Source organism: Dermacentor variabilis, chromosome 1 (genome assembly GCF_050947875.1).
Source record: "Dermacentor variabilis isolate Ectoservices chromosome 1, ASM5094787v1, whole genome shotgun sequence".
NCBI lineage: Eukaryota > Metazoa > Arthropoda > Arachnida > Ixodida > Ixodidae > Dermacentor > Dermacentor variabilis.
Genome location: NC_134568.1, coordinates 246,989,796 through 247,010,568, shown reverse-complemented (window position 1 = coordinate 247,010,568; position 20,773 = coordinate 246,989,796). Strand labels below are relative to the sequence as shown.

At 43.4% G+C, this 20,773-nt stretch overlaps 1 protein-coding gene across 1 annotated transcript in view; it reads left to right on the top strand.

The window, feature by feature from the left end:
• Positions 1-13,587, top strand: part of LOC142560555 (nucleolar protein 9) — an 80,798-nt gene extending 67,211 nt beyond the window's left edge. Inside the window, exons 10-11 of the mRNA XM_075672759.1 lie at positions 1,746-1,889; positions 13,304-13,587. Of these exons, the coding sequence (XP_075528874.1) occupies positions 1,746-1,889; positions 13,304-13,570 (411 nt within the window). The 3' untranslated portion in view covers positions 13,571-13,587. The remainder of the gene's footprint in view (positions 1-1,745; positions 1,890-13,303) is intronic.
• The last annotated feature ends 7,186 nt before the right edge of the window (positions 13,588-20,773 follow it).

Here is a 20,773-nt window from a genome sequence, read left to right as displayed (position 1 = left end):
TAGTAAGTGCACAGATGAACTTGGTATACATGGTTGTGGTAGTTGCCAGCTGGGCATATGTGGATCCAAACACCGCTCCTACAGCCTTCAGACCAAGTCATGCACATGATGGTCTGAAGATCAGGACCAATCGCTGATGAGCCACTTGTAGGAACATATTAATGGCAGGTTTTTCAAGATGGCTTGCCGCCCATTACTGCACGAGCCAGTAACAAACTTTTAATAATAGCTTAGGTCTAAGCAGCGCCATTTCATCAGGTGTCAAGCTTTCTTTTCTCCATATGTTGGCAACCGAAGTTATGGTTTGGTGCTAAGATGATGAAGATCTACAGGGTGTTTCAGCTAACTTTAACCAGAGTTTAAAAATATGCCGATGCACTCTAAGACAATGCGACGAAATGCTTGTTGCTCACTTTTGTATGTAGTGTGTCATGCTATATTTTTTGCCTAATTAGATCATTGGTCAAGATTAATTAACCAACTTCTGAAGCAACAAAACTAGGAAAAAAAATTCCAATTAGAAAGTTGCAGAGCGGTTTGCAAAACGTCCGAATAAACAGTTTCTGACTTTCTACCTATTAAGTATTTGTATTTTTCAGCTTACTGTGGGATGCCCACGAAATACAAAAACACCACATGACATGCCTACTTGCATATCGTGATTGCACTGCTCCCAAGCCTTCCGCACATAAACGAACGACATAGAATTTAGCGGGGTGTGCTGTCACTGCATCTGCTTATCACTATCATGAACCGCCGCGAGGGAAGCACATCGCTGGCGTAAATCACGCAGCCAACGCCTTCGTCACTGCCCTGTCACCTTTTAAGCGGCAGCACGTGCTGCTAAATGCTATGTTCATTTGTACGCGCACAGTTTGGGAGCACTGCAATCACGGCGCGCAACCAGGTATGTCGTGGTTTTTTTTTTTTTTTTTTCGGGCATCCGCAGTAAGCTAAAAAATACTAATACTTAAGAGATAGAAAGTTAAAAACTGTCTAAGCCCACTTTGTCAACAACTCTATGCGTCAGCAAAGATGTAAGTAATCGACAGCCTTCAAGATTTGTTGAATTGGAATGCGCTACGCATAGAGACCCTTAAAAATGTTCCAAATTTCTTGTCAGAGCACATTTCAAGTTATGCATTGTCAAACATTGCAAACCTAGCAGAATGTGTAAATGCAACTTTTATCTTTTGTACTCTGTAATGTAATGAATATGATATTTTTTTTTTTTTTCAAGGTCACATTAACTGCAGGCCTCATTCATACAAAAATATTGAGCATGGTATATATCTAGAGTGGCCACCTTTGTTTGGTCTTATCTGAAAGCAACCTGTGGAGAATCCGTTAAAAAGTATTTAAGTTGCGCTGTCAGCATCCCACAACTTGCACTCTTTCCAGTGCATACCTGTTTTAATGTCACAGCTTGTGTCACGAGAAGCAGCTTTCTGTAGGACCATGTTTTGGTTTTAGTGTGTGCATGTGTTTTTACTTTGTCATTTCTGCATTTTATGTAAATTTAATTTTCTTACATGGGACAGGAGGCACAAATGAATCAGAAACAACCACTTCTCTGACAAAATAACAAATGTTGCCAGAGTTGCCTTTTAAAAAGAAAAGAAATGCATGAAAACTCACAGAAAAGGTTGATGCTGATGTCTCTGACCTTGTTTTTTTTTCTCTTACTTGTCCTTATGCTAATGTATCAGCTAAAAATATCTCTTGAATTTTACTTATTTCTACAGGTTTCACAAAGTCTGTTAAATATGGGCTCCCAAGCGTTGAAAGCAATCGCCGGTTGTCCGTGTGGCTCCCGTGTACTGGATGCATTTGTGCAAAGTGATCATGTGAAGAAAACAAGCAAGGAAGAACTTATTAGAATGCTTAAGGTGGGTATTTTGTGCCTAATAATCAGCTTTGTTCCCCACTGCTTTCCTGCATTCCAACTCCCTTGTTTGTCCTTGCTGTTTCTGCTATGCTGCTTTTCATCACCCATTATAACCGGTATTATACTTAACCATTGCACTGATAACAATACTGTTTGTTATATCATATAGACTTTTGTAGGGCAACAAGCCCTTATAACAGTTGCTGATAACCTCGATGCATTGTGCTTTATGAAGCTTCTACAGTGCGGGCAGTCGCTTTCCTTTTTTTTTTAACTGTTGGTTACTGTTGTGTTATATTTCAGGGTAAAGGGTTAACAAGGTTATCATACCAGTTTTGGTGGACAAATGGATTAACTTCTTTTTTCTCTCTTATCTGTACTAGATATATTCCCTCACCCATACCAAGTGGTATTCTATTGCCCTGCATAGATACTGTGTTCAGAGGCCTTTAACACTCTTCGTTCACTGTGTGCACTGTGCACCAAATGTGAAAGGGGACACTTGATCTGCTTTCAGTTAGTTTCAGATTCCTGCAGACATGCGAGTTCGATACTGACTCTCTGACACCTCTCAACTTTGTTCTTGTGATGAAGAATATGCTTCGGGCCACTTTTCTGATTTCAGCATAATAATGAGGAAATTACACAAATCTGGCAAAAAAAATTTAGCAGTTTTACATACCAAAATCACCATCTGATTATGAGACAAACCGTAATGGTGGACTTCTGATTAATTTTGACCACCTGGGGTTCTTTAATGTGTACCCAATGAACAGTACACAGACGTTTTTGCATTTTTCCCCCATCGAAATGCAGCTGCTGCAGCCAGGATCGGACTTGCAACATCGAGCTCTGCAGTACAACTCCATAGCCACTAGACTGTTGCTGTGGGTTACAAATCTAGTGTTCCCTTCAATATATTGGCGCTGTCTGTGCTTATAATTAGTGATGTCTTTGTGTGCGTACAGGGTGTTTCAACAAAGACATTGAGTAATATATTAAAATAGGGTTTTTGAAATAACTTTCTTAGGAGCTGTTGGTGGCATAATACACAAAGAAAGGGGCCATGACACCAAATTTTTAAGCTTGAATTGTGCATTACATGTTGAACTGTATGTGTCCCACAGTAAGTTGGCAAAAAATTTTAGTGTACTCTGTGTATTAGAAAATTTGTATTTACATTTTTTATATCACGGTTATACCATACAGCAGTCGGGCAACACTAATAGGTGACAAAACGAAGCCACACCTCCAGTGACAGCTCCCTCAAAATAATGAAAGCTAATCTTGAACATCATGCTTTTGTGTACTGCAAGTGCCAGAAGTGATTGCAGGAGCCAGAAATATGACGTCACCATGCATGGTTTCGCTCTTGCATGTGCGTCTTGGTAGTTAGCTTGGTATATTTTCTGCGGGTGTGCTCTTGATCGTGCTGTTTTTATTGCACGAGTGAGAGAATTGCTAACAAAACCTGCCGACTGAAGAATCCAGGAGCTACTTCCAGGGTGTAAGTTTCTGCTGGGGCACTCTCACAGCTGTAGGCATGCACAATCTCGGCGTGGCAGCATATTGTTTCGGAATGCTTCGGAGCAAGCGACACTGCACTGGCCCTACACTTTTTTTTTTCACGTCATGCAAGCCTTGGCAAAATTGTGGTCAATGTTAATGGGATGGGCTGAGAGGCAGTGATTTCATATTGCAACTTCAGATCTAGATATGTGCTCAAAGCTCAATTTTTGCGTGTTTAAGTAAATTGGCCACTCAACTAAAAAAATTTACTAAGAAGTCTTGAAGTATCATAACAAGGCGCATTGTTGCAATTGGGAAATTTCAAAGAAGCTGCCAGTACATGCCGTATCATTTAATTAGAAAGAAAAAGAACAGTTGTGAACACGGCACACAGAGGAAAAGGATACGAGCTTGTCATGTTCTTTTTCTTTGTGTACTGTGTTGGTTGCTGCTTTTTCCAATTAAGCATGCACTAACAGGTCCAGCTCTCTGTGTTGCTACTATGCCATCTCAAGTTTTATAGCTGGCTTTGGCTGCTCAGTGACACCTCCCAGTGATGCCCCGCAGGGGCGTCTGCATCAGCAGGCGTTTGGTGTGTTGCGACACCACGTACCCGAGCACACGAGGGTTGGAACCTCCCGCGTGTAGCCGTGCGCGGCTTAGCCGTGTCTGGGGAAAAGAGGATCCTGGCGGTTGAGCCGATGCTGGGTGTTTGGACCTTTAAGGCCCCCCGGTGGAGGCAACACACCTCTTTGGCCTCGGCTTCACATAGACGGCACCTCCAGACTGACCCACCTGGAGGAAATCGGCAGTCACCTTTTCCTGTCCTTCTCTTCAATCTTCGTCTTTCTCTCTCACTTTCAATCTTTCCTGTCTTCTCTTCGCTTCTTCTTATTTCCAGACTTCCAGGTGGCGAGGGTTAACCTGGTGTAGTTATCCAACCTTGGGTATCGTATATTAGGTTATAGTGACTATGTACAGCTGGCGTCTTCGTAGCTTTTGGACTTCGTAGCGTCCCCTTGTTGGGCTCGGTGGTGGGCGGCTGGCATAGTTACCGAAGTGATATTTATTTTGATGGCTTTTTCATCATTCCCCCGACTCCCTGATCGCCCTCTTTCCAAGAGAGGGCGCACCGATGACTCCCTGAAACTTTTTGGGCAGACCAAAGAAATTTATCCAAAGTACCATGTCTTAAGTTGTGGAAACCCTGATAAAACAGCAAGAACCCTATCACCATTTGTTGTCGCAAAGTCTCTTACTGAGAAACTAGGTCCCGGCTACAAGGTCACGAAAATGGCCAGCAGTCATCTGTTGCTCGAAGTTAATGACAAGAAACAGTACGAGAATCTATCTGGACTTGTTGAAATTAATAGTACCCCCGTCTCGATAAATCCGCATCGTTCTTTGAACAGCACACGCGGAGTCGTATCTGAACAAGATCTCCTTGATCTGAGTGAAACCGAGCTGCTTGAAGGCTGGAAGGAACAGCACGTGACAAATGTCCAAAGAATAAAGATCAGGCGGGATGACAAAGAGATCCCAACTAAACACCTAATTTTGACATTCTGCACAAGCACTTTACCAGAGTATATTGAAACAGGCTATATGAAAATAAAACTAAGACCCTACATTCCGAACCCGCGGCGCTGCTTTAAGTGCCAGCGATTTGGTCACGGCTCTCAGAGCTGCCGGGGCCGTACCACATGTGCAAAGTGCGCTTCAAACGAACGCCCTGCCGATAATTGTACCAAGGCACACCGCTGCGCAAACTGCGAGGGTGACCACCCTGCATACTCTCGGTCATGTCCCTCTTGGAAGAAGGAAAAGGAAATCATCACATTAAAGATCAAGGAGAACATTTCTTTTCAAGAAGCGCGAAAGCGTATTTCTTTCCTCCATACCGCAGGGTATGCTGGTGCGGCGCGTAGGGGGGCAGCACCGCAGCAGACTGGGGCATCAGCCCGGCCCACAAAGAGTGTGGCCACGGCAGTGTCCTCAGCCCCCCAGGCGACAGTAGCGAGCGCTGCTGCGCCGTCTCTTAAGGAGGGCCCATCGACCTCTGGGTTGGTGGCCTCCAAGGCTCTGCTTTTCGAGGCAAGGCCTACCCTGAAAACACCCCGCTCTAGTGAGTGGAAGTCCAGCGGCTCCCAGGACTCGATGGACACAACCCCGAGCCAGAAGGCGCATCCAGCGCTTCGGGAGCAGCGCGAGTCTCGCGACCACTCCAAAAAAGACAAAACCCGTACCATAATCACGGGGCCTGAAACGGCTCCATAAGTCATCTCTCCAACTTAACTCCTCTTGACACACAGCATAAAAACACGAACAATATGGCTACACAAATAATACACTGGAACGTTAGAGGTCTTATGCACAACCTCGATGACATTAAAGAACTCTTACACAAACATAACCCAAAGGTGCTGTGTGTTCAGGAGACACATCTTAAATGCACACAAACAAACTTTCTTTGTCATTACGCCATCTACCGTAAAGACCGCAACGAGGTGAATACCTCGTCTGGCGGTGTAGCAATAGTTGTAGACAAGTCCGTAGCTTGTCACCAGGTCGCCCTTGAGACGCCCCTTGAGGCAGTGTCAATTCGGGCGATTCTTTTTAATAAATTGATCACTGTATGTTGCATATACATACCGCCTAACTTTCATCGGGAAAAAAAGTTATTTTTATAAACTAATTGACCAGCTTCCGCACCCTTATATACTCGCAGGCGATTTTAATGCACACCACACCATGTGGGGGTCCTCGCGATGTGACGTGAGAGGTCGTTTCATCGAAAATTTTCTTGTGAACTCCGGTGCATGCCTCTTCAACAAGAAGGAGCCAACTTATTATAATATTCATAATAATTCATATTCATCAATAGACCTGTCTATTGGCTCGGCTTCAATTTACCCGGACTTGCAATGGCACGTAATAAAAGATCCCTATGGAAGTGACCACTTCCCTGTAATGTTAAAGTCAACGCCTCAATATGAATGCCCCCTACATACACCCCGATGGAAACTAGTCTCCGCTGAATGGAATGATTTTAAGGAAGCAACTTACTTATCACGAGATTTTATCACTGATTTCAACTTAGACAATGCAGTAGCATATTTTACTTGTTTTATAATCGACGCAGCTGAAATGTTCATTCCCCAAACACAAGGTCTCTCTTGTAAAAGACTGGTACCCTGGTGGAATGAACAGTGTAGACTGGCACGAAAGAAACAAAACAAAGCGTGGGGTTTGCTGCGTCGCTCCCCGACAGCAGAAAATCTCATAGAATTTAAGCTCGCAAAGTCACAAAGAAGGCGCACACGGAGACAGGCAAGGAGGGCTAGCTGGGAGAGGTTTCTCTCGGGCATCACTTCCTACACCCAAGAGTCCAAAGTATGGAATGGCGTACGAAAGATAAAGGGGCAACAAATCCACCCTCTGCCCTTAGTGGACGACCAAGGGACTACCTTGGAGGACCAGGCGAACGCTCTGGGCGAACACTTCGAACAAGTATCAAGCTCCACACATTACACAAAATCATTCCTCAAATATAAACAATTAGCTGAACTTAAGACACTTGATCGTAAATGCCATCCAGATGAACCATATAACCGTCCTTTTAATATTGCCGAGCTTAAAGCTGCATTGAGCACATGTAGAAGCTCTGCACCGGGAGCTGACAGAATCATCTATGACATGATTAAAAACTTGCATGAAGACACACAAATGACACTTCTGGCACTTTTCAACTCTATCTGGGCTGCCGGATACCTCCCATCCTCATGGAAGGAAGCTATTGTTATTCCCGTCTTGAAGCTGGGTAAAGACCCTTCCTTGGTGGCAAGTTATCGCCCGATAGCTCTAACAAGTTGTCTTTGTAAGCTATTCGAAAAAATGATTAATCGTAGACTAATACATTTCCTTGAACTGAATAATATGCTTGATCCCTATCAGTGTGGCTTTAGAGAAGGGCGGTCCACAACTGATCACCTTGTATGCATTGAAGCAAATATCCGCAATGCATTTGTACATAAACAGTTCTTCTTACCGATATTCCTCGACATGGAGAAGGCGTACAACACGACGTGGCGATACGGGATCTTGCGAGACTTGTCGGGGATGGGCATCCGTGGAAATATGCTAAACATAATAGAAAGCTATCTGTCCAAACGTACCTTCCACGTGAAAAATCGGCAATGTACTGTCGCGACCTTTCATACAAGAAAATGGTGTACCCCAAGGAGGTGTGCTTAGTTGCACACTCTTTATCATGAAAATGAACAGCCTTCGTGCTTCATTACCACCAGCCATTTTTTATTCTGTTTACATAGATGATATACAAATAGGCTTCAAATCCTGCAACCTTGCAGTGTGTGAGAGGCAAGTACAACAGGGCTTGAACAAAGTATCTAAATGTGCAGACGAAAACAGATTTAAAGTGAACCCAAACAAAAGTTCTTGTGTGCTTTTCTCAAGAAAGAGAGGCCCCGTTGCAGATCCCAATATTGAAATGTATGGCCAGCAAATCCCTGTGTACAAAGAACACAAGTTCTTAGGTATCATACTTGACTCTAAACTGACATTTATTCCACAGATAAAGTATCTCAAGGTGAAATGCTTAAAAACAATGAACTTACTGAAACTTTTATCCCATACAACATGGGGCAGCGACAGAAAATGTTTGATGAATCTTCACAAAAGCCTCATTCGGTCACGATTGGACTACGGTGCCGTGATTTACCATTCTGCAGCCCCGAGCGCGCTAAAGATGCTAGATCCGGTTCACCATTTAGGAATTCGACTGGCCACTGGCGCTTTCAGAACAAGTCCCATTGAAAGTTTGTATGTCAAATCAAATGAGTGGTCACTCCATCTCCAGAGAACATACATCAGCCAAACATATTTCCTGAAAGTCCACTCTAACCCTGAACATCCGTGTTTTAATACCCTTAACGATATGACATATGATACACTCTTTCGTAATCGTTCCTCTGTAAGACAGCCCTTCTCACTTCGTGTGAGGGAGCTTAGTGTTGAAATGGATGTCCCAATCCTCAAACATCGCCTAATGCCTCCAGCTAAGCTGCTGCCTCCTTGGGAGTGGCAGATGATACAATGCGACATATCTTTCATGCAAGTTACAAAACACGCTGCAGAGATTGAAATCCATATGCATTTCCGGGAACTCCAATACAAACACTCCTGCACGGAGTTCTACACAGACGCATCGAAGTCACGCGAGGGGGTGTCCTATGCAGCCGTCGGCCCATCCTTCTCGGTATCTGATGTAATGCATCCGGAAACAAGCATCTTTACGGCTGAGGCCTACGCACTACTGTCGGCTGTAAAGCATATAAGGAAAACAAAACTCAAAAAATCTGTTATATATACGGACTCCCTAAGCGCTGTGAAGGCATTGATGTCATTTTGTAAGCACAAAAATCCAGTAATCAATGAACTATATTCCGTCCTATGTAAAGCGTACATATGTAACCAGCATGTCATCATATGCTGGGTGCCGGGTCATAGGGGCATCGAAGGTAACGTTCTGGCGGACCAGATGGCCACATCAATTGCATCGTATTCTGTTCATCCTACTGCTGCAGTCCCTGTCACAGATCTAAGGCCCTTCTTGCGTACGAAACTGCGAAACTACTGGCAACGCCTATGGGACAGGGAAACAAATAATAAGCTGCACGTAATAAAGCCACAATTAGGGTTCTGGCCTTCTGCAATAAAATCACGCCGGACAGATGTCCTATTCTGTCGTCTCAGAATAGGACACACGTTTGGCACCCATAATTTTCTACGCACCGGAAATGACCCTCCAACCTGTGGCAGATGCGGGGACAGGCTGACCGTGCTCCACGTCCTCCTGGAGTGTCGGAAAGCCGAATCTGAGATAAGGAGACATTTTTCCTTAGCATACCGCCAACAGATTCCTCTTCATCCTGTAATGTTTCTCGGTCCAGAACCGCTTTTTAATACAAACAGTGTCCTAGGTTTTCTCAGAGATGTTGTCCTACACGTTATTAGTCCTATACATTCGTAGCGCTTCCTCTCTTGAGAGGATGCCGCTGTGATAGTCATACTGTATAGCACATGCCTCCAGGCCCTTGTGTTTCAAGGGCTCTGGCGAGGCAGTAGTGCTCCAGGTAATTTTACTATCTCACATATCTTTTATAATGCATCATTCTCTCACGATGGATTTTATTGCTCATAGAACATGTCATTATCATCGACATAATCTTATAACAGATAGATTTTACGCACTCTAGAGCGACTATTTTTAAGGCCCCTTTACAGCCACGTCACATCAACCTCATTGAACTCATAACCACATTGCGAATTCATCAACACTGGCTTGGCGCTCTTTGGCCATACCTGGCCCTTGCGCCAATAAAAACCAAACATTCATTCATATTCCCAGTGATGTCTGCTCAAGGGTACAGCTATGCGCTTGTCATTCTCAAAGTTTTGGTTTCACGAGCTTGGTGAGCCACACTCCATCATGCCACAGGTCTGAGGGCTGTGGCATTTTTACCGATTACGAATGGAGATACAGTGTGTGTGGGCAGCTGGCTTCATTTTCCCTCTCACAATGAGCCACCTAAATGTGAAGTTAAAAAATTTATTAGGTGGTTAGTCAACTTGCTTATTAATTTGATCTCATCTGTCCTCTGACATCCACCACTACTGACATGCTTCTAAAGGAATCGCCTTATTCCAAAAAACTTATCTGCACATATTACTTATGTGCAGTCATGTACATAAGTTTGTAGACCATGGGAGCGCAGGGCAAATTTCATGTGCAGCACCACGTGGTGGCCTGATGCCTGCTGTCGAGGGTGTTGGAATGTTGCAGTACACATGTGTGTCCATCCTTACTCGCTAGCCTGCTCGTTTGCTCACTCTGCGCCAACACGTGCCATTCATCAGGAATCGCTGCCACGCCGCTGCTTCACCGTTCACTATTGGCAGAAGCTGCCGCAATTTAGGGTTAACGGCACACTCGTTGACACGGAGCGAGCAAATGAGCAGGCCAGTGAGTAAGGATGGACGTCCATTCACACTGCAACACTCTCGACAGCAGGCACCACCGCGCCGCCAGACGGTGCATACAATTAGCCATGCGCTCCCATGTACTCCAAGCTTAGGAGTGTGACTGTACCACGTGATCCAAAAATTACAAAAAAATTACAAATTCACTCATTTGAAAAGTATAAAAAGTAGTATGATGCTGTTTTCACAGAAATTCACAGAAATACAGGATATTTTTTCAATGAAAAAATTATTGCAAGATCAGTTACATTTGCCACCAATGGGCCGAACTGTGTATAAACTGTGACAGAGCTTTGGGACTACTAAAGCACCACCAATGTAAATATTTTGGAAGTTGTATTATTAATTATAAAACAAAAAGATTCTATGATTTTCTGGGTAAATTGCATCTTGACACTGTCTATACTTTTCTAATCATTTAATTTTTACATCTGTTACTTTAGGATCATACCAGTGTACATTCAGGCAACCGTACTATGAAATGACCCACACAATGTAGGGGAAAGTATGGCCTGGCCAGTTTTCTGTCTTCTACGTGTATTGTGAACACTGCTAAAAAGAAAAGTTTACAGTGAATTGTATGCGTAAAGGGACACTAAAGGCAAATAGTAAGTCAAGATAGAGTGATGCACTAGTGCTCAAGAATCTCTAAACCTTCAATATTATCACGAACAGAGCCTAAGTAATCGAGAAATTGAGGCAACATGATTAGAGACTCCCCCAGGATGTTCAAGTACTTGCCCGATAATGAAGGCACTCCTCATTTATATTCTGTAACTAGTATTCAACCACTCTTTATAAAAACATCATTGTATTGGATTGTAAGACGGAAGAAAATTGTACATGTCCAGTTCTATTTAATTTTTAGAACAAAGAACTCATTGGCGTGGGCGGTCAAAAGGTTTAGTTTTCACTCGTCTCTGTGCCACCTGCGCTTTCGTGTTCCAGTAGTTTCGTAATTGCACAGTTCTGCTGATTTTTCTGGCTCGCGAAACTCGCACTAACTGCAAGTAGCAGAGAATTCCACTTCCATGTGATGTCGCAGGATGCCCGAACAGTCCACGCAACTTCACCAAAAGCAGATGCAATGGTAAATCCACAGCTCTGTCTTGGCTCTGTTATCCATGCTTGGCTGCACATTTACATTTTGTCTACTAAACCCTACCGCCATCTGTCAGGCGCCATTTTACTCACCGACGACAGCAAAGGACAGTAGTGGCGTATGCAACATCACCACTCCCTAATTGGGTGGTGGGAGATTTGAATGGCCATAAAGGTATCCGGACCCTTCAAGTGCAATGTTCTCTGAAACTGAGTCTTTCTTAGAACGAAACAAGCATTGCGACGTTTCTGGAATGATATTTAAACAGCCCATGTCGACTTAGTGTTTGCCTTTAGTGTCCCTTTAACAAAATAAATTGCATGTCTCATCCATGTTTTGCCAACTTATTTTTAACATACTTAGACAGACACATACTTAAAAAGGCAAAACACTAGCTATCTGAAGAAGGTGCATACATAAGCACAGAATGTGCAGTCTGAATTACCATGTCAATCTTGCTCTCAAACTGTTTTTCTTACACAATCATCTTCTCAACTGGATTCTTAAAAAAAAAAAAATTTCGCCTGGGACTGTGACTTGTTCTGATTAAGCTCCAACACATGTGCCCAAGAAAAATTATCACTCATTGAATTTTTGCACTAAATAGGCATACAACTGCATCTGCAAGAAAGTCTTGCAACGGTGTGATGATGCTGCACTCTACATCTGTATGTGCAACAGCTTCCAAAGGCATAGAAAAGACATTGTGTGGAAGCAGGCTGCCTGTAATTCTATAATTTTGCCTCTATGCATTTCATGTACAGCTGTGTTATTTAGCACTGGTTCCTGTGCAATGCATTTCAGTTACAACTTTCCATGCCCAAATATTCCGTGCCCCAATGTTCTTTCACAGCCCACTACAAAAGAAACAGCATCTCACCCTGTACGAGGAACACAAAAATTGGCATTGTTCAGAGAAGCACTTCTGAGGGGCTGCAGTGGTGCACTAGTGACTGTATAAGGGAAATATTTATGGTTCCAAACATTACATGTGTTATAAAGGTTTTCAGCTGTATGCGCATTATATATTTTATATCACCTTAATAGAAATACAGAGACTTAACAACCCATAAATGCCACAAAACAGCTTCAACTTGAAACAGCAGTAATAATGGTGTAAAATAATAATCCACAAGTTTATTGCTGAGATGAAAGATGTTCCCAAATTATATTTTCACTTTGGACTGTTACATAGGTAAAGCAAGGTTCTACACAAGTGGGAACTGTAAAGACCCTCTAAAAAAAAAATTATGGGGTTTTACGTGCCAAGACCACTTTCTGATTATGAGGCACGCCGTAGTGGAGGACTCCGGAAATTTTGACCCCCTGGGGTTCTTTAACGTGCACCTAAATCTAAGTACACGGGTGTTTTTGCATTTCGCCCCCATCAAAATGCGGCCACCGTGGCCGGGATTCAACTCCACGACCTTGTGCTCAGCAGCCCAACACCATATCCACTTTGCAACCACTGCGGGTTAAAGACCCTCTGTTTGCTAAACTAATTGCTAAATGTCAAGGGCTGCCATGTGCAGTTATACCAGCTGGAACAAGCAGACGACAGCCACTGCAGCAATTTTTGAAAGTGCAGGGATTACTCGAAGGAAAAAAAGTATTTTTGGTGGCCAATGTGGGGGGTGCAATCATTATGCAAATAAATATGAGTCATTCATAATATGGCATGTCAGAGGCGCACACACTCTGTGCTGTCACTGCATGTTCACATCTGTTTTGCATTTTTTCAGGGTCAATATGCAAGCCTTGCAATGGACAAGTATGGCAGTTGTTTTGTCATGAACTTATGGGACATTGCAAATATAGCACAAAAAACAGACATTGCAGAAGAACTTTCTGACAAAGAGAGTGCCCTTGCAGCCTCCATATGTGGGAAATTAGTCTCCAAGAAGCTTTGTCTTTATCACTTCATTCATCGCCGAAATGATTGGACTGAACTGCAGAAGACTAGCAAGAAGACATCTCTTCTTTTCCAAGACATCCTGAAAGAAAAATAAACCCGTCGATCATAAAATATTTTGCAACTTACTATCAAAACCCACACAATAATCATAGGTCATTAAAACATAACATGCAAAAGCACTGGGTTAGGTTGCAAAAACTGTAAGCAAGAATAAAAATTCTAAAAAAACAAGTACCCTAATTGTGCTTAAAGTAGATAAGCACTGTGAAAACACTGTCAGTGCTTGCATTGTTATTGTGGGTGACATGCTATAGTGGGAATAAAATTTTGCTCAGGTGTGAGTTTTTGTTACCACCTTGCTTGCCAGGGACACTTTGGTTTTCTTTAATTCTGAGGATCTGTAACAAGTCGTAAAAGAAAAAAATTGGCAGTTTTGCTAGAAGGGAAAAAGACTGAAAGTGATAGCAAAGTTTAGCCTTGCAGTCAAGCTCCTGAAACGGTGTGAACAATAAGTGGGGACAATGTGTTGGCAATGCAGCACACAAGGCACCTGCTTCTGCGCAGCAGAAACGGCACCCCGGCAGATACTAAGCATCTCTCAATGCTGGCATCATGAGTTGCCAGTTCAAGGCGATGGCCTTGCAGCCATCACCTCTAGATAGTGCAAGAGTTGAGACCGACGGAAAACCGTCGTCGGCTGTCAGTGCCCTTTGAAAGGATTAGATATATTTAGCTTGATGTTGAGTGTCCGTTCTGCTTGGACCAGTGTATGCACCTAGGTGTGGTATGCACTGCACACAGCTGCTGAGCAGGAGCGCTAATGCATGTTTGTTTACAACACTCATGCCAGCAGCAGAAGGCAGATGACTGCTCTAACTCCACTGCAGGGTCAGTTGAGCGAAGCATAATGGTGTGTCAACTTGACTTCATTGTTTTAGCAGCCAAATGCAAGGCACATCTCTGGAGACATTTCAACCTTCCAAGCGCAGGCCATGTATGCACTGTCGATAGCATGACAGCGGCAACGGGATATATATATATATATATATATATATATATATATATATATATATATATATATATATATATATATATATATATATATATATATATATACATCTACCCAATCGTAGCACTTGCTACGATTGGGTGGATCTCTCATTTTCCCTTAATTACTTCTCTCCACTTTGCGGGTTTCCGTAGAACTATTACATCAAACTCTTGCCTTTGCTTCGAGTTGTTGACAGATTCGACTTGGCCCTTTCATCTGCTAGCCGCCTGGTTAGCTCAGATGGTAGAGCGGCTGCTCCGGAAAGGCGGTGGTCCTAGGCTCAAGTCCCGGACCAGGACAAATTTTTCTTCAGCTGCAAGGCTTTTCTTTTTAGGAACCCGTATGGGTTTCCTTTGTAGCAATTGCTACGATTGGGTGAATGTCTCATTTTCCCTTAATTTGTTACCCTGTATATACACATACATATATGCATTTGAATGAAACCTAAGTTGAAAATACCTTTCTGCACCTGAACCTTGTTCCACATCATGGGCTTATACTGAACTGACTTGCCATATTAAGCCTATACCACACTGCAGAACTGTAAATATTATTTCTTGTTTTGGTGACATATGTTGAGACAAACACCCCATCAAAATTCACATTGTGCACTCCTTCTCTTTTAAGTAATGTTTAAACAATAATTTCTGTAAGCTGACCTGAAAACAAAAGGCTGCTGTGGCTACCATTTGTTTGGTTGGCAGTTCCAGGTTCAAATTTAATTTTTTTTTCCCTTCCACCATTCCTCTGTCGGTGCTGTTGGACTTGTGTTTCAAAAGGGTGGAAGGGAGACAGGCGTGTGAGGCTGGCGACGCGGTGAAATTCTGCCGCATTGGGTGTACGTCACAAAAGTGAGTGCGGCAGCTCGCTTTTTCTTTTTCACACGGCCATGCTTTACCTTTGAAGTTAATCTATGGCAGGTGCAAAGTCATCCCAGTGCAGGTGATGCTATCAGCCGCCGTGGCACAGTGGACTTGAAAGCTTGTCAGGCTTCGTTTCCTACCGTTAATGTAAAGACACCATCGACATAGCGTGAAAGCACATCTTTGATTGTGGACTCACAAATGAAAAAAAAAAAAAAGTCTTTTTCATCATGAAATTCATTTATTTTTCCAGTTGCACAATGATGCAAAAAGTTTTACGGCCCCTTCCGTGCAAGAACAATATGTTGGTGACTGTACTTATTTGCATAAAAGGTTCAGTTTCCATATGACAAAGTGCCAATTTTACCAACTTCGGTATCTCTAAGCTAGCTGTAGTGTTTTAGAAGCGTTGTTATTGTAAAAAATTGCTGCATGTGATGCCACTGTGCACCCTTTAAATAGCTTTGACAGGGCCTTGAAAGTTCTTGAATTTCTGTCTCTGAGACCTGTATGAACCCTGCATAACTTAAGAGGTATGTGGCTGTGAAATGTGCAGCAGAATAGATTTGTATCATCTCGCAAAATGTGCTGTACAATGACTTGCATTTTTAGTCCAACAACTTCAAAATATTTTTGTGCTTGCCCTGCTTTGTTTTCACTCAAACTTCGCAATAATATTAAATTTATTGCTGTATAAGGTGCACTTAGAAGACAAGGACAAAGACAGGCACACAAGGACACATGGGAGTGCTCTAGCAACTGATGTTTATTCGAAATTACATGTGTTCATGTAATACATCATCGTACAGCCGTGTGACATGCACCATCTACCTTAATGCGGAGTTTAAGGACCAAATTTTTCTTCCAACAACAATGCTGATGGCGTACTGACACACTTGGCACGTTCGCCGATTGTGGCTTTTGTCTCATCTGATCATGCTGCAGGAGATCATGGAGCTGATCATGCTGCAGTTTCAAAAAAGCAGTAAGCAACCAGTAATTGCAATGAGTTGACAGGTGCCTACCTGTGTAATACATAATGTATTGCTTGTGCTCTCTAACATCATTTACACAGCGGCCTGGCTGATCTAGTTTCGGCTACATGACAGTGGTACACTGTAAACCACTCCTTGTGTGTGAGGAATGAAAAGGCTCTGGTGCTTGTACTGGCACCCTCCTGGTTTTTCATAGGCAGGGTCATTTAGCCAGCACAGGCGGTTTAGCATTTCCAGTGCCAAAAAAATTACTTTCACAATGACCTAAAGGTGTTCACAGGGACGCCTTCTGGGTTCTGTGCTTTCTTTAATATATTACTTACGACTGAGACAAGCACCTGCGGTGAGTAGCCTGCCAACATTAGCTGAGCTGCTTGTTCTTGTAGACTAGAATCAGCAACATGACGACAGGACTTTGATACAGCATTTGTGAAACACAGGTTAACAATACCATGCTTGACCAACTTCGGGTGTGAAGAATTGTATGCCAGGAGTGGTTTGCTAGCTCGTGGCTTAAAGACTCAACATACATGTTTGTCATTAAATGTTGGTCAAAGATTGAGAATCTGCTAGGTGATATCAAAGATCCTTAGTGCATAATTGAATGGTGCAGACTAAAAGATGTGATCCTGCTGTGAAATCCAGCCAAAGTGAAACAGTAAGCACAAAATCTTCTTTTAACCCTTTCCTTACTGGGCCCGAGGAAATCAATTTGATCAACAGCCTTTTGACACATTGTTAAACATTACTGTTGGAATTCTTTCACAAGCAATGTCGTGCACCATATAAAATGACAACTGCACTTTCACTATTGGTCAGATTTAACATTTAACAATTTTTGGAACATTAAGGAGTCTGTAAAAATAAAACTTCTATAGGTGGCATCATTGATACTAGCCTCCAGCACTTCTGCAATAAGATAATGCAAAATTTGCGGTCTGGTTGATGCGGTGATATAATTTTTAAATCACAGCAGCTTATGTCGGGTGGTCTAATTTTGCAATCCAATGTCTGCACTGCTCTAACAATGCCTCAAACATCAGTACTTGCTCAGGAGTGCATGTTGTCTTGATTACTGTGTTCGACTAATATCAAGTACAACTTTATTTGTTCACGTCATGGGTTGCTTTTATCCACCAGCATGTCAACCATGTATGCACAACTTTTATGAGCAACCTTTCCCAGTGTGGGAGTTTTCACTCGCACGAGAGCACGCAGTCAATCTAAGACTGACCTTCAGCAGAGGCTTGACTAGCAATCTAATCTCTTACTTTTTGAACACTGCCTGTGAAAATGACCTTATTCATTACTGTACAATACTGTGCAACACTGTACATTACAGCACTTTACAGGCACTACAGTCGACTCTCGTTACAACGGACCCTGATAATCCGACAAAAGACGTCTGTTTTATCCGAAGTCCGTAATATCCGAAACATGTCACTTTCGAAACTTTCGTCGCAATGTATCACAACTTTATTGCAAAGAGTGAGTGACGAACGTACAAAGTAAAAAAAAAAAACAAGCAAAAAAAGTCGCAGTTTCGCCCAAAAGGCGAAGCATCGATTGCGATAGCAAATTAAGCAAAATAAGCGCGGCAGCAGCAGCAAGCGCATTGACCTTCGTGCTTTCTCTAGCTTCGAAAGCACAGAGCATACAAAGCTACCGGCACTGGGCGCACTTTGACCACATCACAGATCGCTTTGAAAATGAAGCCCGCGCAGGTGCACCCTTCGTCCACATCGCAGATCGCTTTCAAGATATGGTGGCCGCAAGTAGCAGCCGCTCGACCCCCCCTCCCTGTGCCTCGTGCACATTAGAAGACGGCATGTTTCCGCCCCGCTTTCCTCCCTCACACGCGCAATATTGAGCTGCGATCATCGGCTGACCCTCGCAAGTCAGTTGTCAGCCCGTGTCGACATGGCAAAAGTATGTTTTATACGGGCGATCTTTTAAAAAATTACCGCTAATTTCAAAATCGGGCGTATAAAACATCCTTTTGCCGTGTCGACACAGGAAAAATTGCCACTAATTTTGGAAGCACGGAACGAACGTACTTGTTTTGTGGTTCTTTGAAGTTGTGTGAATTCTAGCTATCAGAAGCTTCACCGAAGATGTCGTCCTCCGGGATGGGGAACGGAGAACCTCCGCGCCCTTCTGACAAGGTGAGTCCTACGGCATAAGCCCAGCCCTTGGGAAACCGTGACATAACAGATTATAGGCTTCCCGACTCATCTGACAACTCAATAGCAGCAGAAATGGACTCGGACAGTGATTACACACTAGTCCAATCTTGCCACTTGAAGCGCAAGCTTTACAGGACATCAACAGGCAGTGATTCCACTCATAAAAGCAGATGTGGCGAACGGGTCTTCTTCGTTGGCTACACGCCGACTATAGCAGGAGCAAATACGAATTTGTTGAACAGGCAATAGCTGACCGAATATTTCAATCGAATAGCTTCCGGACATGTGAAAGAGATCTGCATTAATGCTTGGAATAACATTCTGACGGTGGATGTCAGTTCTCAAGCAGTATTGGAGGCTTTGAAAGCTATTTGTAAGCGGTTAGCAACATTGCAGTTCGCTCATTCCTAGCGTACAGAAAGGACACCTGCACTGGTGTTGTATAAGACATGGACACTGACATCAAGGATGAAGACCTGCGATCTCTACTATCAATGACAGTGCGAATCCTTGACATCCACCGATTCAGCCACTCCCAGTGCATAAAGTTGTTCTTCGAGTCGGACCCTTTGCCAGCATCGATCAAAGTAGGGTATGTGAGGCACTCTGTATGACCATATGAGCCACGACCGGTACAGTGTCAAAAGTGTTTCAGACTGGGCCACCTAAGTGCTCTGTGTAGGAATCCTGCATCGTGCCGAAGATGTGGTGGTACTCATCAGATAGAATCCTGTGAGGCTGAAGCCCTGAAATGTGCAAACTGCTTCGGAGCCCATGAAGTGACATCCAAGGATTGCCCCAAAGTGCCAGAGGAAAGACAAATTCTGAGAGAAATGGTCGGAGAGAACTCCATGCAGGAGGAGGTTGCCGATTCCTTCCGCAAGAAAAGGCGCCGGTTGCGGCCATGGTGTCACTGCTCCCAGAGTAAGTCCAAGTTGAAAGAGGCACTTCCTTTGTGTCCTTGGCTGCAAAACATGCCACAGAGAAAGGCCTACACACACAAGGTACGTTTCCCCGAGTACCTCCACGCCTGCCAAGGAATGAAGCGTCCTCCAACATGCGTTCAACCTCTTCAGCTGAGTGGCCTTCGCTACCTCAAAGGGCATCAGGCGGAGATATTTCTTCGGCGTTCCCCAAAAGCCAAGAGGGTAATAAAAAGCTTGCAAATGAAAAGGTGATAGGCCCCATGCTTAAACAGCTAGTAAATACAATGCGAATATTGCTCTCCGGGTTGGCAATGCCAACTGCAGTATCTGTCGTGAAGGCGTTAGATGCTATGGAGCCGCTATTAACGGCTCTAAAATAAGGGTGGCAATCATGGCTCTGACAATAAAACACGGGACATTGCAACAGAAGATGCATCATTCTTTTATAATGTAATGGAATGCTCGAGGTCCAAGTGGCCTCATATCTGACTTTAGGCAACAGGTTTTCATATACCACTTTCCAGTGATTGTGATATGCAAGCCAAATCTCACATCACCATTTCGCCTTTTTGGATATGTCCAGCTGTGGTCACGTGAAGATGGGCATAAGAGCAAAGTGTTGATGTGTATACGCAACGACATGACGTCTTTTAGGCATATGGTCACTCCACATGACAGCTTTGAGTATGTGTGTGTGACATTAAAACTTAAGATACAGGTGTTTTCAATCATCGGTGCCTACATACCTCCTACACAAAGACTTGACCTCTCCTACCTATCGACTGAGTTACAAGATTCTCCAGGCCCTCAAGTTGTTATTGGAGACTTCAATGCTCACCATCCTTACTGAGGAAGTGCTGCAACGAACTGTAGTAGTAAGAACTTGATGGATTTCATAGACACTGAAGGTCTGACTGTCATCAACGATGGGTCTCCCACCTACATCCGCGTCACTTCCTACGGCAGTTGCTTAGGCCTCACTATTGTATCTCGGAGCCTCCTGCCCTCTGTCAGTTAATTGGTGCTCACACGTAGAAACACATGGCAGCAGTCATATACCAACATATGTACAGATGAAGTAGTTTGTGCAATCAACTGCGTCTGCTGTATGCTGCACTGATTAGTTGACATTCTCTACATTATATTATATTTTACAAGTACTGCCAGCCTTGTTACCAGGCTTTAGGCGGGAGTGGGCATTTGTAACAGAACAGAAATGGCAAACAAGATAGCAGACACTGAACAGTAAACTGCATAATAAACAGCACAAGAAAAA